This window comes from Corvus kubaryi, unplaced genomic scaffold, assembly GCF_017639235.1.
Source record: "Corvus kubaryi isolate FWS band 111438036 unplaced genomic scaffold, C.kubaryi_AGA036_p1.0 37266, whole genome shotgun sequence".
Taxonomy (NCBI): domain Eukaryota; kingdom Metazoa; phylum Chordata; class Aves; order Passeriformes; family Corvidae; genus Corvus; species Corvus kubaryi.
Window position 1 is genome coordinate 1,075,194 of NW_024581081.1, and position 18,917 is coordinate 1,094,110.

General features: G+C 37.2%; 1 protein-coding gene across 5 annotated transcripts in view; it reads left to right on the top strand.

Moving 5' to 3' along the window:
* Positions 1-18,917, top strand: part of MAP3K4 (mitogen-activated protein kinase kinase kinase 4) — a 68,193-nt gene that overhangs the window by 4,125 nt on the left and 45,151 nt on the right. For 4 of the 5 annotated variants that reach the window (XM_042025055.1, XM_042025051.1, XM_042025053.1 and 1 more), the window contains exons 2-3: positions 10,895-11,085; positions 14,954-16,335. In XM_042025055.1, the coding sequence (XP_041880989.1) occupies positions 10,895-11,085; positions 14,954-16,335 (1,573 nt within the window). The remainder of the gene's footprint in view (positions 1-10,894; positions 11,086-14,953; positions 16,336-18,917) is intronic. The other variant, XM_042025056.1, reaches the window with a different exon arrangement.

An 18,917-nucleotide genomic window follows, 5' to 3' on the forward strand; every position in this document is an offset into this window, starting at 1 on the left:
TTCAGTTTTATTCTTCTCTCAGATGTTAACTGCACTGATGCTATGTTTAGTCTGTAATTTATTAACTAAATAATTTTTGAATTTTAAAAAATAACTTAGAAGCTTATTTATTTAAAGTGTTGATAATGGTCCCATGCTCACTCTCTGCTTACTGCAAATGTAAAGCCAAATAAGAATGTTTGTTTTTAACATCTGAATTTGAGTGTTAGTGAGTTGACAAATGTTCACTCGTGTCAAGTCCAAGAACCCTGTGTGTAAAGTCACATTAATTTTCCATGAAACCTGATCAGGTTTATTTTGGAGCCAGACAAGATGGGATGTAAGTATTGTCCTGATGAATGTCTCCTGCTGTCTTAGGGTAGAAGGAGGAAGGGAGAAGTTCTGTTCCTTCTGTGTCCTGCTGATATTCAATGGTGTCGTGTTGCTTTCTAATGTGGTATAAATGTATGGTTTATTCTGCCCTTGGCTTACATGTGCTGCTCGTTTACTTGCTGTTGCTTTTCCTGAGAGCAGTATTTGTAAAGGTTTTCACCATTTTGGCTGTAGAACATCCATTCAGTAAGTGATAACAAGGCCACAGTTACTCATGCCTCTATTACTTCTTGACCTCACTGTAGAACTCTCCATGGGCATGACCACTGAGCTTTTAGGATGCTCCAAGTAGTGCAGAGTACTGAAGTCCCATTGCATTGCACAGATTTTCCAAAGGTCACACACAAGAAGTCCAGTATGCAGTGCTTAGACACCAGCTTCTACTGAAAACCTATTTAACTTTCAGTACTTCACCTTCAGGGTTCCTGTAGACTTTGACTTTATCTAAATGGCGAACTGAAACTTTGGGATCATAACCAGTTGTTAGCTTTTTCTTATCTAGGAATGGAACTTTCTGCCGGAAGAATAGAGTGTGTGTGGGAGAATGGGGGAAGAATGGCTGTTACAGATCTTTTTATCTTTTATCACAGGTCTGTGCACTTCCCAGTTTATCACTTTTATATATGATATATTTATAGTTGAACCTAGCAGCTTAACAATCTTTTATATTAATTTTATATATCTCTTTTCCCAATAGAATGTAACTTTTCTTGGTGTAGCTTAAATTTTCCAGAAAATCCATGCAGATGTGTTAGTGCAGATTTTTCATAAATAGTTCTTAATTAAATATACTTTACTCTTTTGGTGTGTGGCTTGAGACTTGGGATCTGATCTGTGCAAGTGCCAAGAGCTTAATTGCAGCACTTACCCTTTGGATTGATACTGTGCTGTGTAGTGCTCAAACATCATTAGTGAGGAAAACATATTTCAGAGATTCTTATTTAAAAAACAAAAAGTCAGTTTAAATTCCCAAATATGAGCTAGGGTTCAATTGAGGTTGAAAAAGTAGCACTAATAGAGAAGCATGAGGACTGGAATCAACGAATATTTTAACATCAGTTGTTCGGTGAAGAGAGCTGGATACTAGCTGGGGGGTGAAGCTCTCTTAGCTCCTGTTTCTACAGTTCTAACCTTTGATCCATTTGCAGCCTCACTTGGCAGGCTTGAACATGGATGTGGAAACCTAACAAACCCATCAACATTTTCACACTCTATTACATGTTATAGAACAAGGGTAGAATTAAATAGGCTTTTTTTCTTTTGAAATAAAATACGCGTGGTTTTTATCAAATGATCTGTTGGGGACAAGCTCAGAAATGGATCTACTGTAAATGCTGTTACATCATAGTTCAAATTTGTATGAAAACTTACAATAATCCAAGATGGAAAAATGAGTTAAGTTTTCTCTGTTCTCAAATTTGCTACTAAAAAAGAACAGACAGTTCTGAGTATTTTTTTTTTCTGAGATGAGAACATGAAGAACTGCCAAAGCTTTTATAAAAGCTCTATTTCATTTATTTTTTAATACTTATTTCTAGTTGGTATAATTTGCAGAAGAAAAATGACTTCCTTAGATCATCTAAATATGTCTCAGTAGTGCTTATCACTACTTGCTATGAAAAGATATGATGAATACTACTTTGCATTCTGCTTAATTTATTTTTGAATCATTGTTTGACAGTTTCGTCTTTTTGAGGTTTACCATGTTGTTCTAATCAGCCGAAAGGTGCTTCAATACCTCACCATTCTTTCAGTAGCTTTTATTAGATTTTTCTGTGACTTTGTCTTTCTTTTGTAAATATAATAACCACATATAGAAGCTTCTGCCCAGGAATATAGGAGAATTTTGGGAAAAGTGCCAAAGTAGTAGTAATTTGAAGAACTGACTCTGGTAGCTTCCAGATCTTGAGAAGCAGACAGTTGTGTTAAAATTTTTCTGTTAAACTAAAATTTGCTAGTAAGTACATTAGTGCTGTAAATAAATTTGTAAAGCCTAGTCAGACATGTGCTCGAGGTCTACTGTAGAAATGAAGTGTGTTCACACTTGCTGGGTCCTTCTGTTCTAATTAAAGAGCTTAATTGAGAGTTACCAAGGAGGAAAAGTTGTTGCTGGGAATCAATTAAAGTTTAACTGTTGAGCTCAAAGCTGTGCATTAATCTTTTTCCCAGTAATGACTTTTATTATTTTCCTCGGCAATTTCTGGAGAAATAGTGGTGATTTTGTCACAGTGAAGTCTCGCTCCAAACCACTGTTTGTGTTGCAGCAGAAATACTTGCTTTATACTGCTCCCTCAGCTGATGTGGAATTTATTGTACTTGGTTCTTAAGTGTTAGCAGGGCTGTTGTAATGTAAACCTGTAGTTTGCAAGAGGGTGGCACGGGTTTCATAGCAGCCTGAGCGTGTGCATTTGTGCAGCCCTACTACAGTTAGTGTTCAAAGATAAACAAGGTGTAAACAGTGAGCAGAGCGGGGCTTTTAAAGGGCTGCTCTTATGTCCTGACAATTTGCTAATGAAGTTTTAGTGTTTCTGTCATTATTTCTATGTTCACAAGCCCTTGTTCATAGGTTAATTTATAAAAAAGCTACTGGAATGATGTAATCAATCAGTTCTTCGTGGTGGTACCAATATTACCTTAAGCATCTTCCTGCCCAAGTGTTCTGGTTTTATTGTTGCTGCAAGTAAAAATCTTCATTAGTTTTGTGGCTGACTCAGCTAAAAGTTACTGTTCTCATCTTCTAACATCCCTCTCTTGCCCTCCCTCAACTAGGAATGTCTGCCATATGAAACTTGCTAGCGTGACATTAAGTACATTTGGCTGCCTAATCAAAATTAAAAGTGGCTGAAGTTGGAAAAATCCTGCTAACAAAGGCATACCAGCTGAGCTGGATTGTTTTGGCAGCACCAGTGAAGAGCCAGTGTTGGTACTTTAAGTTATACATGTGCATCTTGGGTGCTGGTGACTTTTGGCAAAGTATCTGGAAAGCAGAAGGGACAGAGAGTCGTGTAAAATTGCTTCATGTGCAGCCAGAAGAGAGTGATTGAGAGCACGCGCTTAACACTCAGCAGGTTGCCTTCTTCCCCCTGCTCTCTCTACAAGAGAATGCCAGGTTCAGGAAGTGGAGGACCTTGGCTGTCATGGGGCTGTGGGGTTTTTGTGTATATTGTGTGTATTGATCTGACAGGTAAATGGTGCACCAAAAAATTAATGGTTTTTTTCACTGTCAGGTTGGTGATTGAGGTCACATGATTGTTGCCTTCTGTGCAGAAGGGATGGCAAAAGGGTCAGGGATGTGCAACCTGGGAAGCAAAAGGTACGCTGGAACAGGTTCCCCTTCTTGTATCATCTTACTGTGACTGTAGTGTTGGTAATTTCTGAGGGTCTTTACTGTAAAAAGTTGTGTGAATAGCATTACATTTCATACCTGATTAAATTTCTTTTTTAAAATATTGCTTCCTTTTTTGTTCTCTTAGAAGTATTTGTGCTGTAAGCTGTTTTAATGCAAACTCAGATTTTGTAAGATTTGCATATGCAGACATACTAGATGAAAGATGCACGTGCTTTTTTGCATTTTGTGTCAGGAGTAAATGGTAAAATTACTATCTGTTATAAATAAATTTTTTGCTCTCCTTTCCTCCTGTCCAGCTATCATCTTTTTTCTCCCAATATGCTGGTTGTTCGTTCCTAGACTGCAGAGATAAATGATAACATATCCTGCCTTCCCCTGATTCCTCTGGAAGAAAAAAGATGTAGCTATGTACAGCTGAATTTGAATTCTAATATTTCTTAAAACTGAAATTGTTATGCTGGTACTGTATCTTCCTTAAAATGTAATTTGAAATACCTAGTACATACAGAAATGCCATAGATTTCTGCCTTAAAATATTGTTTTAAGACAACAACATGACAAAGTAATTTTTTGTTTACTTAGATTACCTCCAGTCATTATTTTAAAAATCTGTCTCCTTCAAACTTTCTTCTAATTTAAAGACAAGTTTTAAGTTCGTTTTTTTTTTCCCCATTCATTTTAGCCTTTACATTGGTGTGCCTTACATATTATCTGCTTTTATTGTTAGAGAAATCAATGAAAGGTTGAATGTGACCCTCATAAATAAATTTATGTCTTAACTTTCAGAAGAGCTGGGAAATGGATGCGTGTAACTGGACAGGATTAGTCACCTGCTGTAGAAAGGAAAAATAGTGCAAATATACGGGTGATCATAGGAATACACAAACTGAGGTAGAGAAGCCTGCTTGAAAAGCAGAAATTAAAGGAGTTATCAGTCTTGCTTTTTAGTTGCCAACTGAAGGAAGAGTTGCAAAGGCAACAAGTTAATTTAGAGAAGAATGTTATTATTTTGTTCTTTCTCCCTGCTATTCTTTTTATACAGTCTTCATGCCAGAAGAAATGGTACTCTGAGTTCCCCTTTTCCAGAATAAAAGTGCAGTTAGATGATTTTCTGCCAGGCTTTTTTGTCAAGTTAAGTTATCCAGATGTCTCTTCTAGAGTAAAGTAATGCCTACAAGATCCTTGTGAGATAGAAACTTGGAACTCCAAAGCTTTTGTTACCGCTCTCTCTTCCAGCTTAAAGCTGCTTTCAGATCTTTTTTTTGTACTGGTGGGATGTGGCGTATGTTCTCTCTAAAATTTGGAAAAGCTACAGGTAATATATATTCCTTCCAGTTCCTTATCCAAAACCATGGATATTCATTTGCCAAGCAGGAATTTGCCAAAAGTAACAAAGTTTTTTCTCAGGAGGAAGCTGGTCCAGGCTTTGATAGAGATGTGGTACTTTTTGCAAGTCTTAATTTCATTTGCCCTACGTAATTTGAAGACTTTTCTGGTTTTTTAAAATTTTTACACTAGAACTTTAAGGAGAACTATATCTGCAGTTTATCTTTGTGGTAGTGATTCTGCTCAGAAAAACCCCTCAAACTTGGTACTTTTCTATACCCAAATTATACTTAGGATAACGAATTACGAAGCCAGACATATTCTTAGTTTCAAGTTGAATTCAATTATACTGTTAAAAATCTTACCAAGTATTTACCAAGTTTGTAACAATAAGAACTATTAATATGTTGATAGCAAGGACATGTTATTTATTGATGACTAAGATTTAACATTGACTACTCAGAAATACTGAGCTCAGGCATCTAAGATTCAAATGTGAAAACAAAGGTCAAGTATTTTCATTCCTCTATGTCAGTGTTAGGTTTTAATATGAACACTATGTCTGCAGTCTCTGGAGGTATAATGACAGGAAGAATATGTGACATGAATACTATTTGAATGTCTGTGCTCATCACAGAATTTTCATATCCTGCTAACAGGCTATTTTTTCCCACCTGTAAGTGCTGTGCCAGACTTAGAATGCATTTAGCAAAAAAATACAGTTTTATTTGTAGAAACAGTGCAAATTCCTGCTGTGCTGTAATAATATAATAAGAACCCCCAACAAGATCTTTTCCTTGCCTTCTGCTGAAGACTTCCTTTTGCTGCACTTAGGGCAGTTTATAGTAAATGCAGTAACATCAGGCACTTCATTTTTGTATTCACATGTGTTGCAGATCTTTGAAAATACCTTATTCAAAGCTGGATTTTTAGTCATTTCTGCTTTCAGTTCAGGAACCATTCAGAACCATGTCCATTCATTTAAGCTTACAGCTTCCCTCAGAACATAATGTTTAAAAAGTGATTAAAATATAGGGGTGCATGATGCTTTCCTAATGTTGGAACGTAACACTATGTGTTTACACCAGGTAGCTGTCCTGTATTGTAGTAGAACTTCAGGTTTTTTCATCTTGTTTTCCTGATTTGGTTGTCTAATCCTCAGTCTTTTTTACCCAAGGTGCTACTGATTGCTTAGTGAAGTTCCTTTCTTGTGCTGTTGGTCCAGGAGTACCTTTACATTCTCTTTTGCTATAAAATGAAACCTAGTACTGCCCCACAGAAATTGGAGCTTCTGATTCCAGAGTTTTGCTGTGTGTGGTGTTTAGCAGCACTGACTGCATACTTTATTGTTTCTCTGTTTTAACAGGTGCATAGGTGGGTACTTAAAAATTCTGTTTGCTTTTTGCATAACCAGCAGCTGTTGGGTGATGACAGTTCTTGTCAGAATATTGTCTGAAAAAGACTGGTTGTGACTACCTTTAGGGAGAGCTACCTTAACTTTAACAAGATGTGTTTGGCAGTGTGTAGTGCCTGTGTTTTCTGCTACTTTTGCTGACTGGGAATGTGCATTGCTAAGAGCAGACCAATGTAGCTTTGTCTTCCTGCATTAATTATCAAGCTGAATCTGAGTTAAGGAGTATATATTTGAAAAATAGACACTTTACTTTTAAAACAAAGCCACTGAATGTCAAGAGCTGGTACTTGGTAGTTTGGTGCTGGACCCTGTACAGATACTGCAGTTCTTTGTATGAAAATGGCAGAGGGCCATAAGAAGTGTTGAGAAAGAGCCTTACTGATTCCTGCAAGGTGTGATGGCTTTGATACTGCAGGCAGCTGTTTACAGCAGCAGTCTCTGGAGTGCACAGCTTCCAAACCATTGTGGTGGGTGATTATCCCAGCTACTGTGTGGGAACTGCCTAACTCAAATTTATTGCTGTGTGCTTGTAGTCCAGTCAGTTGACCTCTACTGCTCTGATCCCCAACAAGCTTTTAAGCTGCATGTGGGATGATAAACAGTAGCTGAACCTGACTTAATTATGTAAGTGCCTAATGTATTTGAACTCCTGCTTCTGAGGAAGGTGGCTGATATAAACGGAAGAGTAAAAAGGGGCTTCCCCTATATAGCTGTCACAGTTTTTAGGATGCCCTCTCGTTAATGGTTGTTACAAACTTTGCAAGCTTCAGGAAAGTGCAAAAGTTTGTATTGGTTAAAAATTGTGTTCCTCAGTGGGACTTTAGCCTAATTAATTGTAACATGTTCCCATGTGATCCTCAGTGGTCTTTTCATTTGTTAGTTTATTTTTAGTGATAAATGAATGTATTTTTTCAAAGGTTGTGGCCTTTATCAATAGTGGTGCTTACCAGACTTTTGCTTCCTATCCTGCTGCTTCAAATTTCATACCTATATTTCTGCCCCCTTTCCTATTTTGGTTTGCAGGCCTTTAAAATCCAGACGAATTATCTTGGTTTTCATGACTGAGCTGGAATTGTCCATACATTGCCATCACTTTTACTTAGTCAAAAAAAAAAAAAAAAAAAGCTGTTGTTGTATAGAAGTGCAAATTAAAGAAATTATGTATTCTGTCTTTTCAGATTCTGGTTGAAACATTCTTGGTTTGTTGGGGGTTTTTTTTTGGTGCATTTCCGAGCTGTTAAGTTGTTTTGCTTTGGTTCTTGTTTTTACCATACTACTCTTAAAACTTTCCCAATATTTATGATTTATGCATCCTGGCTACAGTCTTATATTCCGAGGGTAAAATTCTAAGAAGCATTTTTGTCATTAAAATTGAGGCTTGGAAACTGTAAATAGACTATGAAAATTGTGCACGTCTAGTTTTCCTTGTAGGGATTTGGTTTAGGCTGTTATTGGCAAATAGTAACAGCAGTTGTCACATTTCTAGCTTTCACTTTTTGTGTGTTAAGCATAATTAAACTTTGGATGGTTCTCACTTGCTGTGGGGGAGAAAACCTGCATGTCTTGGTAGCTACGAAGAAATTAGCCTCAACTAATGTTTCTCAACTCTGGTTCCAACAGTATTTAGGAACCAACAATTCTATCTAATAACCAACACTATGATCTGATTCAGGCTTGCCAGCACTGCATTTTAGAGATTGGCAGATTTAATTAGCCTATGGTTAGTTCATGACAGCAAATAACACACAAACATTGTAAATGCTGCAATGTCAGTAATCTATAAAAATCATAATTGATTTTAACACCAGAGTCTTCCTGCTGAAGATCATAGATGTCTGGTGTTGTCTGGATGAGAAAAATTAATCCTACCATGTCAAAGCTGATGTAGCTGCTTTAGTTCAGACCCTGTATGTTTAGTGCATTGTTGTACCCTAAGGCTTGCACTGATGAAACTGAATCTTTGTGTTAATTGGCACTGATTTGAGGTATAGTCTTTGCACACAAACCCTAAACTGAGTATGGTAAAATTTTAAAAACTTGGTTTGCAACCTGTGCCTTCCTCTCTCTGAGCAGACCAGCCAGCTTTGGTTAGATCATCTCACCAGCTGCTAACAAGAGTGGTTCTGTTGTTATGAACGAGGGCACGGTTGCTTGTTTTGTGATATGATTTCAAGTGCTGCATGTTTTGTGATGCCTGCTATGCTTTTTATCAAAGAACATTTTACTAAATTACCCAGAAAAAAAAGGCTGAATGTTAAGTAAGTCATACTGGATGCCACTGTATAGGTATGTGTGTAATTCATGTGTGAGGTTGGAGGGTGATTTGGATACTTCTGGCACTCCTGCCCTCTCATCAGACATAGCAAGAAACAAACACGGTAGAATTATAAAATCATTTAGGTTGAAAAGGACCTCTAAGATTGAGTCCAACAGTAAAGTAACACATTCAAGTCCACCAATAAACCATGTCCTATGAGGGCCACACCTACAGGTCTTTCAAATGCCTCCGGCAATAGTGGCCAAAATAACCATCTTACGTTCTTTAAAGATCAGTTAACTCAGCCTGGTGGAGAGGTTTGATTGTTACATTCTTCGAAGAGGTTGCTTACTTATAAACAGAGGGAAAACAGTGTTTTCTCTGGTCTTTCCTAATGAGGTAACTTGTCCTAGTTTAAAACTACCTTGGAGACCTAACATGAGTGCTTGCAGGATCTGTTCCGCCAGCCTCCGCAAGAGCATCAGCACCCCACCCTCTGCCTTGCCAGGCCAGTGAGATCACTGAAAAAATAAGTGGCTCCATAAGCACTGGAACTAATGACTTCTGTTTTATGTGGTTTAGTCTCTTGTGGTTGATTTGTCTTTGGCAAGATCAGAGGGGTGTTCTCTGAAGTGTTTTTTGCAGTAGGGCTGTTTGCAAGCGTTCTCAGAAATAAAGCTCTTCTGGTCTCCAAAAAGATGTAAACTTGAGTTCCACTTTCCCAGCTCAGCACTTACAGGATCTGTTTCTCTTACTCATCCACCTATTTTCACAAGATCTGTAGGAACAAATGTAAGGCTTGTTTTTATATTTGGACAGTGGGGGTTGTTTGAATCAGATTGTTAAGACACAGTAACAGTGTGATATTCAAAGGCAAGGAAACCAGACTAAAAGTATTGGTGATTCTGTGTGGTTGTCATTATGACCAGATTGTAGGGCTCTCCGTAGACTCCAGGTGGTGCTGCGGTGCCAGCTGGGTCATTTTTCTTGGGTAACCAGTAAGGTTTATCTGCAGAAGTCGGTGAATTTGCCTATTGCCTTCTCAAAGCTGAAGTAGTAGAGTGAGAAGAGTAAAGTGAAAAGAATATTTCATACACTAAATGTTTCTGTGGCTTTGCAGAGAACATAACTCTTCTGCATGCTAAGGTATTTATTTCTGTTTGTAGCTAAAGGCCAAGAAAAAGTACAGTATCTGTGTTTTGTTTGTTTTTGTTTTGTTAGCCTTACTGCTGTTCTACTAGCTGGAAATATTCTGACATATTTCTTGCTGCAGTAACTCAGACTTGTTTCACCAGAGCATAAGTAACATTCCTTGTCTGCCCCTAAAATAGTAGCAAGTAAAATATAATCTGTGATTTGAGTGAAATTGAAGTTATCGGATACTGATGCGGTCTTGCACTGATTTAGATCGACTGTTTCTTTGCCTCAGAGTCTTTTACTAGAGTCAAGAGTTACTGAGAGTTCTGTAGAGTCAAGTGTTTGCACACCTGCTTCCAAAATAAGTGAGGGAATACAGGCAAACCATTTCTTTTCTTTCTTTGAAAATGGGGTGTGTTCTTCTTCCTGATACGTGTTAAAGCAAGAGAATTTCATGTATGGCACCATTGGGGAGTGATAGTATTTATATATGATATTAATGGTATTAATATAGTTGATGTTAAAATCTGTGAAAAATACTTTCAGATCTCCTATGCTGGGTAAAAGTTTCGTGGAGGGTGGGAGCGTGATTTTAGAAGTTGCCTTTGTGGTATGCGGGGTTTAGGGGGTGGAGAATGGAAGGGAAGACCTCTGCTGTTGTCCTTGCTGCTGATTAGATTAAACGTTTTGCATTATGTTTGTATACTCGAACCTTTGTTTATTTCATGCGCCTTTTAGTTTAGGCTTGCCACAAGTCTTTTCAGAACGAAATGTATTACATATACATGTATGTTAATGTTGTGTTCTTCTAGTGACACTCTGCCTATACCATCCTTTTCATATGTTGCCTGTTATTTATTTGATTGGAAACGTATCCTTAGGGATATGAAAAAAACCTTGGGTAAATACATGTGGATTTGGCAGTAAAATATAGAAGGTTGACTATGTTTGGGATTTATGGATGAATTACCTTTCTAAACAGACACTGCAAGTAATAATTCTTTATCTTGAATGTAATGGTTTATCTTGTTCTCTGCAGGAAAGAGTGCAAATCAGAAGATGCTACTTCCAAGATCTCTGAATCTGACCCTGAAGAATTATCAGATGAAGCAAGTGCTGACACTTTCTATGGCACTTCTCCCCCTAGTACACCTCGCCAGATGAAACGTATGTCAACAAAGCATCAGAAAAATAACGTCGGCAGGCCTGCCGGCCGCTCCACTTTGAAAGGTAGGTGTGGTGTCTTGGTTTTTTCCTTAAATGATCATAGTCGTAGCAGTAGCCTGTTGTTACCTGGTGGAGGGGTTGTACAGAAGATGCAGCCAGGTACTGAGGTACAGTGAAAGAACGGGAGGCAGCTGTTGTGAATTCCAACAAGGGAAAACTCCTGCATATTAGAAGAAAAATTTTGCTATGAGAATACTTAAACAATGAGCAGTTTGCCAGAGCGATTGTTGGATTGTGGAATCTCCATCTTTGGAGATTTGTAAAACAAAACTGGTTAAGATCATGAGCAGGCTAAACTAGTTTTGAAATAAACCCAGCTTTGAGCAGAAAGTTTGAAAAAATTGCTTTCAGAAGTATTTTTCAATCTTTTTTTTTCTGCGATTCTGTGATCTCTAGTAATGGTATAGTTGCTTTGTTGCCCAAGTTTCATGTTCTGAAGCACTTCACAGGCTGTTTATTGGAAAGTACAGTTTTCAGTGATTAATCTTCAGTGTCACTGAAGCACTTAAGAGTGTAGTTTTTCCTGCTTGCTTCTGGTGCTTCAGTATAGAGGTAACGGGGGGAAAACCCAAAAGATACTTGATAGGCATTCTTCTCCTAAAGGTACTATGTAATGGTATCTAATAATAAAATCTTTTAGCTTAAAGTGATTTTTTTTTTTTTTGGGTTGAGATTGAATTGGTGCGAAAAAGCCATTTAAGATTGTATGTTCAGTGTTTTCATACAGAATACAACTAGGTTCTTGTGTGGGTTTTTGTTGTTTGTTCGTTTAATATATTTTTAAACAAATAACAAACGATGTCAGAGGATTATTTGCCATAGTTATGACAGCTTGACTATTGCCAGTTTATGTTCTGGAAGCAGTTTTTAGAATTGCGTCACGTGGAACAAGGAAATGTTAGAGTACATAGCAAGGATGACATTTTTGAGGTAAAATGTAGGGAAGAAAAAGGTAAATTGTTTAGGGCGAATAAGGGAATATAGTCAAATCTTTGGTTGTGTAGGGCTGTGTAATGCAAGTTAATAATAAAGGAAGGGCCAATACAAACATTTTCCAAAGCTTCTGTTTCCCTTTCACTTCATACAACCTCCAAATAACGTCACTGAAGAGAACATTCACCAAAATACCTCTTCCTTATATGAAATTACAGAGAAATCTTGTTACTCTTGCCAGTTAACTGTAGGCATTGGAATTATTAAGCCTCTTAAACTTTGCTAAAAGGCACATTTAAAATCCAGTAAAATTTTTCTGTTGCAACGTTAACTCTATTTATTTTAACCCTATATATAGTGGTTATGTAAACTTTTCTTGCTTTTGGTGATTTTGTTGTTGTTGTTTCATTCTGTGCTTTAAAAAAGAGTTCTAAACATGGACATTGTGATACTAAAGAAACATAACACATTATATCTCATTGTTAGCCTTTGCTTCTGAGAAAATATGGAAGATTGATACCTTTATGGGAAATAAGGAGTTGTTGTTTATCCCTGCTTGTAGATTTCGAGTTTTTGGAGCAAGGTCTTTCTATTTGCCTATGTGTACCATCTCATAACAGTTATTTTGTATTATGAAGAGAAAATAAGCCACCCCAAAACCTTGTGGAGTAGTTTGTTGACCTTGAATGTGTACACATATGCTCTTATTAAGCTTGAATGGGTATACTTCAGTAAGAGAATTCATTCAGGGGTTGGTTTGATGCAACTAATCACTCAAAAAAGTAAATTTGAAATAACTTTTCAGATGTTTACAAATAAGATTTAAGGTATCTTTTTTTAGATAACTGCAAGAATTTTGGAAATGAGGGTCTTGGCTTACTTGTGCTTCTGATACTTGGTTGTTTAATTTCTGTCACACCAAGTTTCTCATAACTTGCATTTAGTATCCAAACATAAATTGATGAAATAATCTGTTTAGTTTCTGAATTGTTTCTCCTGTAGCCCAAGACCCATGAGGTTCACATTTTTTCTAAGCTAAATGCATTTCAGAGGTGCTCGTAAGATCTGTCTCCTGAACTCCATGAATGCTTGCTTACTGACTGAAGTGTTAGCTTCTTTGTGTACTATGTAAAAGGAGTGCCTGTGTCTGCTTTTTAGTATAAAATTTTTGCAGCTTCATACTTGAAAGGGAGCCACTGTTCACCCTGCTTTCCTACCCCCATCATATTCTTCACATGCATTTTGTCGTATTTTCTTTTAATGACCTCTTTAAGATCTCAGACTCCACCACATGCTCCCTCTCACTGACTGATAGTGGCTTAGTTGTGAAAGTAGCATTAAAAGTAATCATAACTCAAAATTTGTTAGTACAGCTGAACTTTTTTTGCAAATTAATTGAAGTCTGTATTACTATACTGGAATACAAGTAGTAATAGGAACTCATACAGTTATAGCATTTGTACTAATTTATTGCAGGACTGTCAGGTGTATTTGAATCACTGGTGTCTATTTGATGAGAGGATTTTGAAACAATTTGTAGATTATTGTGCCTGGGCTTTGTTAAGGATGATGAACATTCAAGTATTATGTCTTTTTGGATGTCTAATAATGAGTAGTTTTTAACTTGCCTTTCTTTCAATGTGTTTTGGGGATGTGGGGAATCTGAAGATAATGATCAGGGAGAATAACATGTTAAAAATACAAACTGAAGGGATCTAGAGGTTCTATCTAGAATGCAAGTTAAGAAAGTGATCTTTACATGTAATAGGATTTTAATTTATTTTGCAAGGCCACCAAAATCTTCAACATCAAAGTGCTGTTAGAAGTTGATTCATTTCTAATCTACTTAAAGTCTGTGTGGAGAGCGTGTGTGTTTCATCTCTGTCAACCTCCATTCTCAGTCTGCTTGGCTGCCAGTGCAGAGTGCCCCTTCCTGCTTTTTGCCTGGCCTAGCTCTTTGGGCTATGGCCTCCTTGCAGCTGTGCCAGCTGCGGTCAGTGAAAATAGACTAAGTATTCAACCATCATTCTGAAAGTCTTTTCTGTGCTTGAGTGAGCAGAGGCCCTGTGGCCATGGAGCTTGTTGTGTTCCAGCTGCTGATCAGCTGGAACTACTATTCTTTAGTAGTCTGCATACAGGTTCTTCCCGTCAGCCTGCCACCACTTCTGAGAGAGAGAGAGGACCACTCTTTTCATGCCAAGTAGTTCCTCCTATTCTGATCTGCAAAGCCTAGGCTGAAGTGCTTTTCTTAGTTCTACAGAAAAGTGACAAGGTGTGCTGCTCCTGAGGAAAGAACAGGAAGAGAGGAGGAGATTGCACCTTTAGACAGGAAAGAGCTGTTGTCCATAGTAAGGAAGAAAACAGGTGTGTGTTGTGACAGTGGGGAGGCAGGCTCAAGGTGCTAAGGCAGTGTATTAAGATTACAGAGGGGTTCACAGAACTAAGATCAACCTCCCCAAGAGGCAGGATTGCTGCGTTCAAGCAAAATTTCAAAATCTTTATGTGCTCCAGCTTTTATGAAATTGCATGTGCAGTGGAGTCTCTTTAATTCTGTTTGACTTTGATACTGTAATAATGCTTTGTTGCATTTTGAGTTTCTGTTTCGGAGGTTGTGTGACAAATGTATGGAAGATGAACTTGGAAACCGTTCTTTTCCTTTTGATCATACTCAGTTCTCAGTAGATGGTATAATCAAGATGAGAATTCTCCGAGGTTCTTTCTACAAAAGAGGTAAAGCGAGAGAAGAAGAAAAGATCCTTTGGTTTAGGGTATAGTAGTGGTAACTTATAATGAGACTACATTTTGCTTCTATCCATGCCAATTTTATTTTATTGATATTAAACATTTTTATGCTCAACCTAAGAAAAGTGATTGGTAACTGAATTGAAAAATGCTTTTTCTTGTTGCTACAGTCACATTCTTCTTCCTTTGGTTACAGAAAAGATGAGTATGCCAGCTCAGTCTTTGCATAAAGACAATGGGAAAACCATTGAGAATGTGGAGGAACACAGCTATAAGCAAGGGAAAAAGATCAGAGATGCCCTAAGGACAACAGAACGAGATCACAAGAAAAATGTGCAGTGCTCATTTATGTTAGACTCAGTTGGTGGATCTCTGCCAAAAAAACCAATTCCAGATGTTGATCTCAATAAGCCTTACCTCAGCCTTGGCTGTAGCCATGCTAAGCTTCCAGTCTCTGTGCCCATGCCAATACCCAGAACTACACGCCAGACTTCTAGGACTGACTGCCCGGCAGACCGGTTAAAATTCTTTGAAACCCTGCGGCTGTTGTTAAAACTTACCTCAGTCTCGAAGAAAAAGGACAGGGAACAAAGAGGACAGGAAAACACCTCCTCTGTCTGGTTGAACCGATCCAATGAACTGATCTGGCTGGAGCTGCAGGCTTGGCATGCTGGCCGGAGCATTAATGACCAAGACCTCTATCTCTATGCAGCCCGCCAAGCTATTCCTGATATCATCAATGAAATCCTCACCTTCAAAGTGGACTATGGAAACTTCTCCTCTGTAAAAAATGGAGCCAGTCTCAATGGTACTTCAGGAGAAGGAGTTTGCAAATCAACACATGGAACTAGTGCTTTGGGTTACTCAAGTTACCATGAACACCTTCATCGCCAGCGGGTCTCATTTGAGCAGGTAAAGCGAATAATGGAGCTGCTGGAGTACATAGAAGCACTTTATCCATCTCTGCAGGCTCTTCAAAAGGACTATGAAAAGTATGCTGCAAAGGACTTTCAAGACAGAGTGCAGGCACTCTGTCTATGGTTAAATATTACAAAAGACTTAAACCAGAAACTAAGGATTATGGGAACTGTATTGGGCATCAAAAATCTTTCTGACATTGGCTGGCCAGTGTTTGAAATTCCTTCTCCTCGACTGTCTAAGGAAAATGATCCAGATGATGAAGATATTGATAGGGAAACAGAAGTAAAGGAATCCTCAGGAACATGCACAGGGGAGAGTGATAGTGAAGAACAAATCTCTGAGGAGAATGTTGAGGAACTTAGGCAAGCCATCAAGAACAATTTTACTAATAAGCCAAATTTTGACTTTCAGGACCATTTTTCAAGGAGGCTTGATAGGCTTGAATCGGAGGATGACTCTAGTTCCTGGGTTATTCCAGAGTGCAGTGCTGAGGGAAGCTGCAGCCAACACTGTTTGACCTCTATTTACAGGCCGTTTGTTGATAAAGCACTGAAGCAAATGGGGTTGAGAAAACTAATTTTAAGACTGCACAAGCTAATGCATGGTTCATTGCAAAGGGCCCGTATGGCGTTGGTAAGGAGTGATCACCAGCTGGAGGTAGGTTACTAGTGTAAATGGATAACAGGAGTACCTCCTTGCTGTATTGTTTCTAACTGAAAATGTAGGAATTGGGATTTTATGAATGTTTCAGTTGCTTAGCTTAGTTGGTTTTTTGGAAGACGGTGTATATTTTGATTAGGAGCCCAGTTCTCCTTCCACAGAAATGAATATGTCGTGTCACTGAATTTGTGTGAAGCCCAAGCTAGTTCTCTGTTCTTGTTTGTAATTGAAATGACATTTTTATGGTAACATCTTTGTTCGTTATATTTTCTAATGTCTAAATCAACAAGTCAGAGAAATCACTGTGGAAAATTAAGCACAACAGTTGAATTGTGAGAAAAATCAGCAATGGAGGTGTTAATTTTTCTCATCTTCAAGACTGGATGTTTTTCTGTAAGACATTCTTTGTAAAAATGTCACTATAGTTGTGTGGTTTTTCTTGTCTACATAAATCAAGTACTGATTATGCACAAGCACATTATGCTCGAGGAGAGATGGAATAAATGAATGGACTCTCTTAACCTTGACATCTGTGAAAACAAGTCATGTTAGCATGTTACATTCTTTGGCTGGCTTGTAGTTAAATCATTATTTTTGTTTGGGTCATTTTATATTTTTAACGAAGAATGTGTTAATAAAACCAATTTATGAATTAAGCAGTAAGTGAAGGACAGTAGTTTCATATTGTAAGATGTGGTCACTAATTCTTTCAAGGCGGAGTATTGTTTCTTAATATAAACTGTTATCTAACTTGTAGATATTTTTATGCTAGGAAAAATTAGTGGTAAGGATTACTTGCTGTCCCTGGAAAAGTGGCACAGTGAATTCTGGGCAAAGGCATCTCTTAGCCAACATGCCCATTCTGATACTGATACCATATGTGGTCTTTGATACGTTGCTGATCTCTTAATGTTGATGGTCATGTTTGCAAAAGGAGTAAGAATTGTTTATCTCCCGTGGAGGTTATTTTTTTCAGGATTAATGAATTTATAAATATAAAGCTATTTGATTTTGAAATTTTTCACTCATACTGTTATTAGTGTAGATACTACTGTAGAAATGAAGTTATTAGTTGAATTTTTATTTATTCTCTAATTGGTTTTAGCTTGTGTTTTAGAAAATTTGCATTAGAAATACATGAAAATTTTCTTAAAGTCAAGTGCCTAGGCAAAACTTGCAGGTATCTTGTTACAGGAACCAAAAGCACGCCCAAACCATGTACACTTAGAAAGGTCAGCTTAATATATAGGTTGAAATACATTTTAAAAAAATCGAAGTAAATTATATAGTCTGGGGGTATTGAAAATGGACTTTGAATATATTTTTGAAACTGCTAAATACCTCCAAAGTTTTGACTGCATAAGGGTTTTTAAAACAAATTAAGGAAACATGAAGTAGCTAGAGTTTTTGCTGCAGCTTCACACAGTTAAACCTTCTGGTAATGTAGTGTTGGATGACTTGTGTAAGATGTTAAGGTTAATCATTTCTCCCTTCTTCTATACTCTTGTGACTACTTTGAATGTTCATTTTCAGTAATTATTACCTTTTCTTTGGAATATTACTCTCCTTTAAGAAATTACTTTGAGTAAAGGTGAATGTTATAAAATTGTAAACTTCTTTCCTGCACCAACGTTTAAAGCATGTTGTCAGAAAAGAACCCGAACAACTCTTCATCAGAGTTGTGGTACCTACTGCAGCAAAAGATGATATTATACTAGAATGGAAGAGATGGGTTTCAATTGCTTGGTCTTTGCACCTGACAATACTTGGAATGTAGTGTCTTTTTTTTTAGTGCAGTTCAGAGACAGAGTTGTTAGTAATCTGTTAATCTTTATTGTTTCTGTTGCTTCTGTAACTTGACTCTGTGTGTGTGTGTGTACCTTTAAGTCTCTGGACATACTTTTGTTTCTGTTGTTGCTTAAACACTGTCTAAAACACATCTAAAACGTGCCTCTGGATTCTTCCACTGTATACATTTTAACATTCATTTAATCCTAAATATGTGTAAATCTTTATACATATTGCTGGTCTTAAAAACATACATTTGATTCCTCCATAGGCTCTGAAACTTTAACAAGGCTCTAGACACTATGCAGTCCATTTTGTATAGAAGTTGTACAATTTCATTCTTGATGAAGATGGATAATATTTCTAATTTAAATTTATAAAATCAGATTTTATTTTAATAGAACATATTTGAGCTCATGTACCTTGTTTGTTGTTTATTCAACTGGCCACACTTTTGGGTCTGTTTTTTTGTATGATCTCAATAAATGGTTTAGAGTTTTTCTTGGGGTTTTTATAAAAAGTATTTGAAACAATGTGCAGAAGATTAAGATTAGTCAGATTGAACAATAGAAGTTTAGGTGTCTAGTACTAAGCCCTAATGTCATTTGCTGTTATCCTTGATGTTAGAAAATGATATTACAAATTTATTGAATTTGGCTGTGTTATTTTTGCTCGTAGACTAGTTCTTTAATAGTTTTATAACAACTGAATTTCCCCAAACTATATTTGCATCACCATGAGGATTGTATTTCTTAATTTTTTTTGTTGTACTGTGGAAGTGTAGTATTTTT